Consider the following 12,116-nt stretch of genomic DNA (forward strand, 5'->3'; position numbering starts at 1 on the left):
GCACGTTCTGTCAACTCATTGAATGCCTCAACGGCAAAGTCGAGGCTTTTACTAAATTTTTAAGTTTGAATGACAGCAAGACTGAAGTCATGGTGTTCGGACCAAGTAGCCAGGCCTCCCTGAATGTTGACCTCGGTTCATTGTCTCCGTTTCTTAAGAACTACAGTATGTCGAAAATCTAGAGGTCCAATTTGATTCTGATTTTAAATTTGAGAAGCAGATTTCATGTGTTGTACGGGACTGTTTTTATCAGCTTCGCCAGATTGCTAAGGTGAAATCTATTGTTTCACGCTGTGATTTGGAGAAATTGATCCATGCTTTTGTCGTAACTGCTGGATTACGGTAATTCTTTGTATGCAAGCGTCGGTCAGACTGCACTGGCCCGTCTGCAGCTTGTGCAAAATTCTGCTGCTCGACTCCGAACTAAAACTCTCAGGCACGAACATATCACCCCGATTTTAGCATCTCTTCACTGGCTCCCAGTACATTACCGAATACTTTTTTAAAATGTTTGAATAATCTTGCACCGCCATATCTGTCAGAACTGCTTTAGCCTTACAGTCCAACCAGAACCCTCAGATCAGCTGACCACCTGCTTCTAGAAGTCCCAAGATCAAGGCTGAAGCTTAGGGGTGACCGTGCATTTGCAGTGATGGCGCCCAGGCTTTGGAACCAATTACCACTTACTATTAGACAGGCCCCTTTCACTTACGGATTTTAAATAACGCCTTAAAACATTTTTCTTCAGCTTTTAATGTACAATGACTGTTTGTGCTATACAAATACAGTTGATTGATTGAAAATTTGTGGTGTGTTCGCCACCTCCACAACATTTTTAAGGGGAAGGTGGTGGTAGTTTGTGTTGGGGCTGTGATTGCGTATGTGTGTGGAGGGAGTCAAGTCATCAGCCAATCAAACGTACAGTGGGGCAAATAAGTATTTAGTCAACCACTAATTGTGCAAGTTATCCCACTTGAAAATATTAGAGAGGCCTGTAATTGTCAACATGGTTAAACCTCAACCATGAGAGACAGAATGTGGAAAAAAAAACAACAGAAAATCACATTGTTTGATTTTTAAAGAATTTATTTGCAAATCATGGTGGAAAATAAGTATTTGGTCAATACCAAAAGTTCATCTCAATTCTTTGTTATGTACCGTTTGTTGGCAATAACTGAGGCCAAACGTTTTCTGTAACTCTTCACAAGCTTTTCACACACTGTTCCTGGTATTTTGACCCATTCCTCTGTGCAGATCTCCTCTAGAGCAGTGATGTTTTGGGGCTGTTGTTGGGCAACACAGACTTTCAACTCTCTCGGCAGATTTTCTATGGGGTTGAGACCTGGAGACTGGCTAGGCCACTCCAGGACCTTGAAATGCTTCCTACGAAGCCACTCCTTTGTTGCCCTGGCTGTGTGTTTTGGATCATTGCCATGCTGAAAGACCCAGTCACGTCTCATCTTCAATGCCCTTGCTCATGGAAGGAGATTTTCACTCAAAATCTCTCGATACATGGCCCCATTCATTCTTTCCTTTACACAGATCATTCGTCCTGGTCCCTTTGAAGAAAAACAGCCCCAAAGCATGATGTTTACACCCCCATGCTTCACAGTGGGTATGGTGCAATTCAGTATTCTTTTTCCTCCAAACAAGAGAACCTGGGTTTCTACCAAAAAGTTCTATTTTGGTTTCATCTGACCATAACACATTCTCCCAGTCCTCTTCTGGATCATCCAAATGCTCTCTAGCAAACCGCAGACAGGTCTGGACGTGTGCTTTTTTCAGCAGGGGGACACGTCTGGCAGTGCAGGATTTGAGTCCCTGGCGGCGCATTGTGTTACTGATAGTAGCCTTTGTTACTGTGGTCCCAGCTCTCTGTAGGTCATTCACAAGGTCCTCCCGTGTGGTTCTGGGATTTTTGCTCCCCGTTCTTGTTATCATTTTGATGGCACGGGGTGAGGAGGGAGTTCAAAGTCCGTGTTGCCCAACGACAGCCCCAAAACATCACTGCTCTAGAGGAGATCTGCATGGAGGAATGGGTCAAAATACCAGCAACAGTGTGTGAAAAGCTTGTGAAGAGTTACAGAAAACGTTTGGCCTCCGTTATTGCCAACAAAGGGTACTTAACAAAGTATTGAGATGAACTTTTGGTATAAACCAAATACTTATTTTTCACCATGATTTGCAAATAAATTCTTTAAAAAAAAAAAATCAAACAATGTGATTTCCGTTTTCCCCCCCCCCCACATTCTGTCAACCATGGTTGCGGTTTACCCATGTTGACCATTACAGGCCTCTCTAATATTTTCAAGTAGGAGAACTTGCACAATTAGTGGTTGACTAAATACTTATTTGCCCTCCTGTAAGTTGCTGAAAAGTTGTTCGTGTTATGTCCCTACTGTCTCTATGCAAACCTACGCCCTTGACCGGTACGGCAAAGGGTTCGTATTTTTAGTCCAAGTTAAATCATAGATCAAATTTGATCTACTAGCAAAAATGTGGGCAGATTTCTAACACATCGCAAGGGTTAACATTGCGATATTTACATCTGAATGCAGCTAATGAGTTAATCTGGAAAAAAAATCTGAACACACCTAAAAGCGAAGACGTCTTGGGACAGTAGAAAACCTCTCCGCCGTTCCCTTGCGCTTTGGATGGGGAAGAGAGGTTCGCGTGTACGTCGCTTACGGGTCCCGTGTGGTTCCGGGCCGAGCCGCCGGCGGAGTCCGGCTTGCGGAAGATGCGAATGAAGTAGGTGACCCTCTTGTGGTAGCCCTCGCGGGACAGCAATGCCATGACCACCAACTGGATGCCCAGGAACATCAACAGGTAACGCCATTTGGACTGCATGGCGCTGGTACCGTGGCTGATGTACAGAATAACTATTTTCAACGTTGTGGATTGTCAGCTGATTGTTGGACTTGTATAAAAATAGAGATCAGAGTCATTAAGTAAAGGCACTTTTGGTGGACTTTCACTCCGGTAGACCACCAAACAGACGACTAGCAAAGATAATCCAAAGAAGGAAAAGGAAAAATCATTCCTCCATTGTTCACTGCATTCCTCACTGACGGCTAAGTATGTTCCGAGTATTTCCAAAGTTGACTTTTGGCCCAATCTTTGACTGGCGGGAGGGGCCGATGCTGGTGCCACATGGTGTGCTTTTCATCTCCTAATGAATTCCATGTCATCTCCTGCAGATTCGACGGGTGTCTTTCAGCATTCACGCCGCTTCCTGCGCTCCCTTGCGTCGCCCTCTTAGCGACTGTACAGCAACAACAACGGCAGTCGCCATGACAAAAGGGGAGAACGAATGCGAGCGTCGCACTTTTGTGGGATCACAAGGTTGCCGTCAACCGTCAGCGACCGATTGGCTTCGGGAGATTTCTTGGTCTTTGTTCGAGGGAGCGGGTGGGATGGATGGAAGATTCCCTCCCCTAACGTCACATGGTGCCGGACCGACGCAGTGTCACAGTAACAGGTTTTACTGGGTGGACAGGAAGCAGGTCACTCACTGCCACAGAGCTGTGGAATACACAAAGACGCACACACACAAAAAAATTTGAAATAGAAACATTAAGGACTACATTGCTTGGTGTTTGAGGCATGTTTGAATGAATAATACAAGGTGTTTTTCCGATCCCATATTTTGCACCCAAGTTTGAGTCACAGTCACCTGCGTTTGAGGATCTGCCGATACCTGAGCACCGATCCGATACCATGTCAATTTACTAGCAGTACTTGCCTAGGTTGTTGTTAAGTTTCCCAACTCACTAAAAAAAATATATAATTATATGGGTCTTTGAAAAATAGCCAGATAGTGTTATTCTCTTATTTTATCTGGGTTTTTGCCTTTATGGCAAAAGCCAGATAGTGTTATTCTGCAACTTTATTGTACTTATTATTAGAGCTGGGAATCTTTGGGCACCTAACGATTCGATTACGATTACGATTCAGAGGCTCCGATTCGATTACAAAACGATTATTTATGCACAACCCCCTCTTTTTATTTTATTTTATTTTTTTAATGTTTTGTAGATTAGTTCCAAAATCCTCTCAGGCTAAACCAAACTACTATTTCAGTATCAAGTTAACAGTAAACAAATATACAAAAATAACAGTAAATAAAAAAACTCCAGTCCCCATTCTGTCAGCAGCTTTAAACTACATTCAATTAATTTAATGTTGTGAATCAACCATTACAGTTGTTAAAATTGCTCCCGTTACTCCATAATTTCCCTTCTCTCTACTTTTGTCCAAGTTTTAAAACTATTTCATCATTTAAAGATTGATTCAAGACAAGATTCTGCTGATTTAGGAGTATTTTAGATAAAAAGTTAATTAGGTTCGCGACAACAGAGCCTTCTAGAGAGGTCTACTGCTTTAAGATGGCGGCTGTTTACTTACGCCAGAAAGTGTCATTTCGCATCTCTGTTCAATAATACATGTTCTAACACTGACGTCGTCTGTTATTTTGCTGTTATTTTAGTTCTACATATATATGATATCTACTGTAGCCGTATGTTTGTAGCAACTAGCAACTGGGCGTTGTTTGCAATCAGCCGCAGTCAGGTATGATTGTTTTTTTTTTTTTTAATCTAGCGGCATGAGTTGAACATGATATTTACTCTCGGTCCATTCCTCATTGCGTCCCAAAGACCGCGCTGACTGTATTTTACTTCCGCTTTACCTGGTATAATTCAATAATCGGAGTTTGGATATTTGTGAATCGTTCTCCAATCTTCCACGGCCGAATCGCGAATAATCTAAGAATCGGATTTCGCATGCCTCTACTTATTGTTATTATCTGGGTCTTTGGAAAAGACCCAGATAATAACAGTGTTATTCTGTTCTTTTTTTGAATGGGATTTCTTCAGCGCGCCGCAAAGCCCGAACCATTCGACCGATCGGCACCGTTCGAATATCGAAACGACCGGACGCAGGGAATTTTTGAACGGCACTGAAAAATTTTCCGTTCGCCCGTAAAAAAAATTCTTTACCGATTTTTGAAAAAAAAAAATTTTTCCCAAAATGTATCTAGTCCTACAATTTTTGACCAAATCACATAATTTGGACATCAAAATTCCAGGACGGTGAGGGGCATAAAAGTTGTATACAGAATTTGGAAAACATTTCCGGTTCCCGGAAATTTGCCAAAAACGTTCCCATCCATTTTTTTTGTTTTAATGGGCTGCAACGTTCAAATTTCCGACTCACTTCCAATGGAATTTCCATTGCATTGATACCATTGACAGCCATGTGTGTCGAATCTATTGATGCCAATGTACTTGGATTCCATTGACGAATATGTAAGTCGATGCCATTGACGGCCATGTTTGTTGATTCTATTGATGCCAATGTACTTGGATTCCATTGTTGCGACTAAGTCAATGCCATTGACGGCCATGGACGTCCAAATTTCCCATTCATTTTCAATGGCAAAAAAACCAATGTCCCCAAATCAACAGGAAATGACCAGATATCAATAGGATGTGACCACAAATGTCCCCAAATGACCCAACACGCCCCCCCCAAATGACGTGATATGACCAGAACACACTGCCCAAATGTCCCCACACGACCTGATATGACCACGACACGCCCCCAAATGTCCCCAAATCAACAGGAAATGACCAGATATCAATAGGACGTGACCCAAAATGTTCCCAATTGACCAGGACACGCCCCCCCCAAATCACGTGATATGACCACAACACGCCCACAAATGACCTGATATGACCAGGACACGCCCCCCAAATGTCCCCAAATGACCCGATATAACCTGGACATGTCCCCGAAATGTCCTCAAATCAACTGGAAGTGACATGTTATAATCTGGACGTATCCTCAAATAGACAGGAAGTGACCTGATATTGTCCCCGAAATGTCCTCAAATCAACAGGAAGTGACATGTTATAATCTGGACGTGTCCCCAAAATGTCCTCAAATAGACAGGAAGTGACCTGATATTGTCCCCGAAATGTCCCCAAACCAACCTGGGCGGGGCCAAGATCTGTATATCCACACAGTAAAGACCCAGAGTAATTTCTCCAGAAATTGAAGTTTCTAGTCATAATAAAGGTTTAATTATTGTTGTATGTGAAAAGTGATTGTTTTTTAAATTATAATTAGAACTGAAACAATTACTGTAATTTTCGCACTATTAGGCGCACCTGACTGTAAGCCACCACCCACCAAATTTGACACAAAAACTTAGGTTAAAGGATGGATTTTTGGAGATTTCAAGCATTCCATGTTTACCTTTACATTATTTTTTTAAAATCATCAATTTGGGATACGGTTTAATTAAAACTCAATGAGTTTGTCACTGTTAGACGCCTGTTGGTTCATTTGCTGCCAGCCGCCCCACTTCCAATTGATTGGACGTTCATCGCCGCCAATGGCAGCCAATGAGTAAATGGTTTGTTCTCCCCTAAGTGTGCACTGCGTGTTATGTCATTCCTTCCCTTTTGAGACGAGAATTGCAAAGCTGACCTCCGAGCTCTTGTCCCTAGATGACGAACTATATTTAACTCGAGCGGCCCACTCGTGCCAATTCATGTGTGTAAGCAATTGCATGCAGACATACATTTAGCACATATAATATTAATGACCCGCGGGCATGGAATAAAAGGTTGCTTGCCACCATTTTTCGTGACTTAAGAGCGTGTCAACTATGAGGAAGTCCAAAGCGAAGTACGAAGGAAGGCTTGTTAAAAGTCTTTTTTTTTTTTTTTGCTTCTGTCAAAAGAAAGGTAAGCGCTTCCTCCATACAAGGATTAGTTTGACATTCTGTATTTTATATAAAATAATGGGTTCCCTACCTCACATTACTAGCATTTCTTGCACACTTAACCCTGCCCGATCAGACCTATCTTCCCTCCTCTTACCGTTCGGCTGCTAGAAAAATCGTATCGGTCAGCCTCTAGTAGTCCAAACCTGCCAAAATGCAGGATTCTAAATACACTGTGCCTCCGTTTTTGCAGTAAAAGCAGAAATTAGCCAAGATTTCAGACTTATAAAAGGACTAATCCGAGCACCCCTTCCGCCATTGCTGAAGTTTGCCACCCGCAGCACACGGCCAACAGCAGCTAATGTTATGGTTTACATTAGTGCTGCAACGATTAACTCGAGTATTCGATCAGAAAAAAATATTCGATTAAATTTTGTTGCTTCGAGTATTCGTTTAATTAAAGAGCATATGACACGAGAAAAAAAGTCTTAAATGGCATTATTATGTGAATTAGAATCATATTTTGAGACGATTCGACTATATACAACAATTTAGAAAAGCACAGATGACAAGAAATTAGTTTTTTAATCTGCCGGTTAGCCACGCCTACCATTATAGGGCTTTAGCGTCCCCAACAGGTGGATGACGTCAGCGGTAAACTGGGCTCATCGGTTTTACTATTCAGCCCATTGAGGGGGAATTATTCAGAACGAGGAAAACGCGACGAAGAGAGCTGCAAAATGTCATTGTTTCTGTCTCTTTACTTCAATATTTTTACAGGATATTCTTTTTATCCAAGTATTTTCCCCAATAGCTATATAAATCGCTTGAGAAGGACCAGTCAGCCCGTCGAGGGGGAACTATTCACAACGAGGAAAACGCGACGAAGAGAGCGGCAAAATGTCATTGTTTCTGTCTCTTTACTTCAATATTTTTACAGGATATTCTTTTTATCCAAGTATTTTCCCCAATAGCTATATAAATGGCTTGAGAAGGACCAGTCAGCCCGTCGAGGGGGAACTATTCACAACGAGGAAAACGCGACGAAGAGAGTGGCAAAATGTCATTGTTTCTGTCTCTACTTCAATATTTTTACAGGATATTCTTTTTATCCAAGTATTTTCCCCAATTGATAAATAAATGGCATGTTCGTGACAAATCACAGTCTTGTGCTGAATGGAATATGAAATAATAAAAATGCATTTATTCAGGACGACATGGCAAAATTACTCCATAATGGTCAAAAATGTCGACTTCACCTTTACTGTCGCACCTCCCGAACGATATTTTATGACACCTAAATCGGACATATGTAATTTCCCTTCCCCGGCTTCGGAAAATGTAAACAAACCAGAAGCCGTGACAGCTAGCCGACATGCTAACCCGAACCGAGTGATGTTTCAAAGTCTTCGAAGTGGAAAATCACACATAACTATCCTGGATTATTTGACATGACGACCCGGTTGTCGATTATCTTAGTGGATCGGCAAACCGCCCGGATTTGTTGTGCAGCTAACGTGCTGCTGCTAATTAGCATTAGGAGAGCTTTTTACATGCCTATCAATGATCAAACGTAAGTAGTCCTTCATTTAAAGGGAGTTTGTAGTGTTTACTTTGTAATCGCTGTATTCGTATTTGACATAATACAAAACAAGATGTTTACTCACTTCCTCATTAGTCCAATGGTCCCACAGTAAATATCCACGGTGAATGGGAACCTTTTGAAACTCCAAAAAGGCGCATACGCCTCTCCCTCATACAGAATGATTTTGCTGCAACCGTTTGGCTGGCGTGATGCGAAAAATAAACGTATTAATCCGCAAAATCAGCTGAATCCTTCGTCCTCATACGCAACAGTACACTGTAGCGTGAAGAGGACGTCTTCTACCATACACGTCACAGCGCCCTCCTCCTCAATGCAAGACCGAAGCCGGAAGTCACTCATTTTCATGGCGCGGGCTTCAAAAAACTAAATAAAAATAGCGATCGCTTCCACACACATCCAAGCGGCCCATATCATTCAGGGGCATAAAATACCGCGTGTATTATGAAATAAACATGCTTTTTCGTGTCACAGGCACTTTAAAGTAGCGTTGAAATGGTTTATTTTGATAGTGTTTGCTTTTAGTCTTATTGATTAGGGTGGATACACCGCACACTGCTCTGCCTCTTTTCACATGGCTGAATACAACTGCTCCCAGTTAAGGCCAATGTAAGCTAAGTTTTTGTTTGAGCTAATGTTTTTTTTAATGCATTCATAATTTAGTTTTTAGGTATATTTAGCCATTTTTGTGGGAATATGTGTCTGAACCTTTTGTTAAGAGCATTGTTATTTTTTTTTTTTTTTTTTTTAAACCCTTAAGCATTTTATAGCATTTAAGCTAGCAGACTTTCTATGAAAATTATCCAATTGTTCTTTTGTTGTACATAGATGCTCATTTTTAAAAAATGTTTATACCGTTTGAGGCTCAGCTCAGTTATTTTAATTTTTCATGCTCCTTACCCGATTACTCGATTATTCGAACTAACTAGTCCATCGATTAATCAACTACTAAAATATTCGATAGCTGCAGCCCTAGTTTACATTGACTGACGCTAGGCTGCTATAGGTGTGTAAACACTCACCCCCGTAATGGCAGTCAAACACTAGAGGGCGACGAACGTCACTCTCTACTTGGATTAGTCTAATGTTGTTGCTGTTACTTCAGCAGACTGCAAGGCAATGCAACTGCGCATTTTAGCATTTTACTTCAACTATATACGTAAAATAAACAGTAACTGCACGGTTTCTTTGCTTTTTACCAAGAATCGAGGAAGTTTTACGTCCATATCTATGAAAAATTCGGGGATTTAAGCATTTCTTCACAAGAATTTTTGCCAGAAAAGCTCAGTTTACGTCAGGCGGCCGCTCGCCTCATTCGCTAACAGTATAGTCGATAATGATTATAAAGGGCTATTCTATTCTATAATAAGTTGTGATTGTATGAAGAATTTATTAATAATCTATTTAAATATTATTTATGATTGATTTTGCATGTTTTCTTATGTATTAAGTTTCTGATGTTAAATTGAGTGATTTATTAGTTGTATGGTGATTTTTGTGCATCTATGAATGAATAGTGTGTAACTTGTGTTATACTCATATAAAAAATAATCGGGATTTTATAAGGTAACGACTATGAATTTTTTTATGCCGCTGCTCATGGAGATTCATATATGGCTAAGGTAGGTGCCTGTTTTGGTTTTAGGTCGGTAGCAGCTTTGGTGTTGAAAATATTTGAATTTGAAGTTTTTAAAAATAGGCCCCCGACGAATCGGCCCCATTTCCCATGTCATGTCAATAGGTTATGAATAGGGTTGTTCATGTTGTTCTGCTCCCGATCCGATCCCGATCGTTTTAGTATCTGCCGATCCCAAAATTTCCCGATCCGATTGCTTTTTTTTGCTCCCGATTCAATTCCAATCATTCCCGATAATTTTTCCCGATCATATACATTTTGGCAATGCATTAAGAAAAAAATGAATAAAACTCGGACGAATATATACATTCAACATACAGTACATAAGTACTGTATTTGTTTATTATGACAATAAATCCTCAAGAGGGCATTTACATTATTAACATTCTGTGAGAGGGATCCACGGATAGAAAGACTTGTGATTTTGTATATTGTGACTAAATATTGCCATCTGGTGTATTTGTTGAGCTTTCAGTAAATGATACTGAAGGCTAGGGCTGGGCGATATGGCCTTTAGTACGTATCACGATAAATTGAGCAGATTTACCTCGATAACGATAAATGACGATAAATTCGCCCAAGCAAACTGTTTGAAAATTTGAATCAATGCATGGAATACAAATTAACAGTTTCTCATTAAATTTATTTACCATCTTTCAATTTAACAATTGCACATGCAGTCTAAACATTAGGTGTTAAAAAAAATCTTGTAAACAATAAGAATTCTTGTGTGAACATTTATAACAGCTTGTATGACTTGAAAAATATCATCACTTGAATTTCATTAAATTCATTCCGCATTGTTATACACTAGATAGTGACATACGTTTAGATATTTAGAATAGATACAAATACGACACATCCACCCGCCCCCCAGAAATTATACTTAATTAAAAAAATAAAATGTTTCACAAACCTTTCCTTTCTTTTATTCGGCTCAATTATTTACATCTTATGATTTTGGAAATCCTTACAGTATGCAATAAATAATATTCCTGTTCCCAAGCACTGTGCTTACTCTACTGTAATTTTTACAAAAAATAAACAATACATAGTTACTCCCCGTCATCTAGGACGAGCCACTTACAAGACTAGCACTGTCGTGTATTACAAATACTGCTTTGAACACATCTTCACAGACAAAAGCAATGACACAGGCTTAAAGAGGTCAACTTTAATTGTGTAAATCACACTTAATAACGACACGATCTCCTGGTTGAAATAGACAACATCCACTTAATTCTATTGAAGATATGTAATGCTGAGGCAATTTGTCAACTTTACTTTTAAAAAGAAACGTGCACTGTTTATCCAGTAGATGGGGCTCTTGCAGTGTGTCAAACAGTGATTCAATTTAGGGCAATTGTCTTAAAAGTGGTTCATTGTTTCAGAAAGCCTCGGTTTTTCCATCCCTATCTGGAACCCGTCAAGAGTTTACTTAATGTCGGGTGAAAGTTTGGCGAAGCTAACTTAAGCCCGACTTCATCCCGTTTACTTGTAGCGTTAGCCGCTAGCGTTAGCTGCTAGCGTTAGCCTACCGGGCTTCTGTTTGATTGGCTTCCTGAAAACCATGTGACTCCAAACGTAAGCGCACTTTCTGCTTTCTTAAAGGGGAATGAACATAGCCGAACAACACAGAGTCAAAGCGGGATGAAAAGACTATGTTTTCTTCTTTTATTAAATTACCGAATTTACCGACATGGTCAAAATTACGTCGGTCATCGTGAAGAATTTCGGTAACGGTAAATTTTCGGTTTACCGCCCTGCTCTACTGAAGGCCATGCCCAAATGCATGATGGGAAGTGGAACCATGACTGTGCGTCGTGCTACCAATTGATATATCTTCTCTGCGTTCGGAAATAACGCAAGGTGTTAAGAAAAAGATCAATTGCTACCCTGCTTCCCCACATTGCTTCCCATGATATTTCTATTCATAGGGAGAGGGATTGTAAGGCTTTAGCCGATTAAAATAAGGCTCCAAAGGCTGCCAAAATTCTCTCTACTCATTTTACGCTGCCTTTTAGCTCTCTATATAGGTTAAAAGACGCCATTACAGATAGAGCACGACAATGCTTGAGTGGGTCGTGCAGCGCATGCATTAATTGCATTAAATATTTTAACATGATTAAAAAATTAACTACCGC

At 40.4% G+C, this 12,116-nt stretch overlaps 1 protein-coding gene across 2 annotated transcripts in view; it reads right to left on the reverse strand.

Moving 5' to 3' along the window:
- LOC130915075 (beta-1,4-galactosyltransferase 3-like) overlaps positions 1-12,116 on the reverse strand; it is a 78,614-nt gene that overhangs the window by 55,626 nt on the left and 10,872 nt on the right. For both annotated transcript variants that reach the window (XM_057834789.1, XM_057834790.1), the window contains exon 2: positions 2,595-3,525. In XM_057834789.1, coding sequence (XP_057690772.1) covers positions 2,595-2,850 — 256 coding nt within the window. In that variant the 5' untranslated portion in view covers positions 2,851-3,525. The remainder of the gene's footprint in view (positions 1-2,594; positions 3,526-12,116) is intronic.

The sequence above is a fragment of the Corythoichthys intestinalis genome, chromosome 4 (genome assembly GCF_030265065.1).
Source record: "Corythoichthys intestinalis isolate RoL2023-P3 chromosome 4, ASM3026506v1, whole genome shotgun sequence".
In the NCBI taxonomy this organism is placed as follows: Eukaryota; Metazoa; Chordata; class Actinopteri; order Syngnathiformes; family Syngnathidae; genus Corythoichthys; species Corythoichthys intestinalis.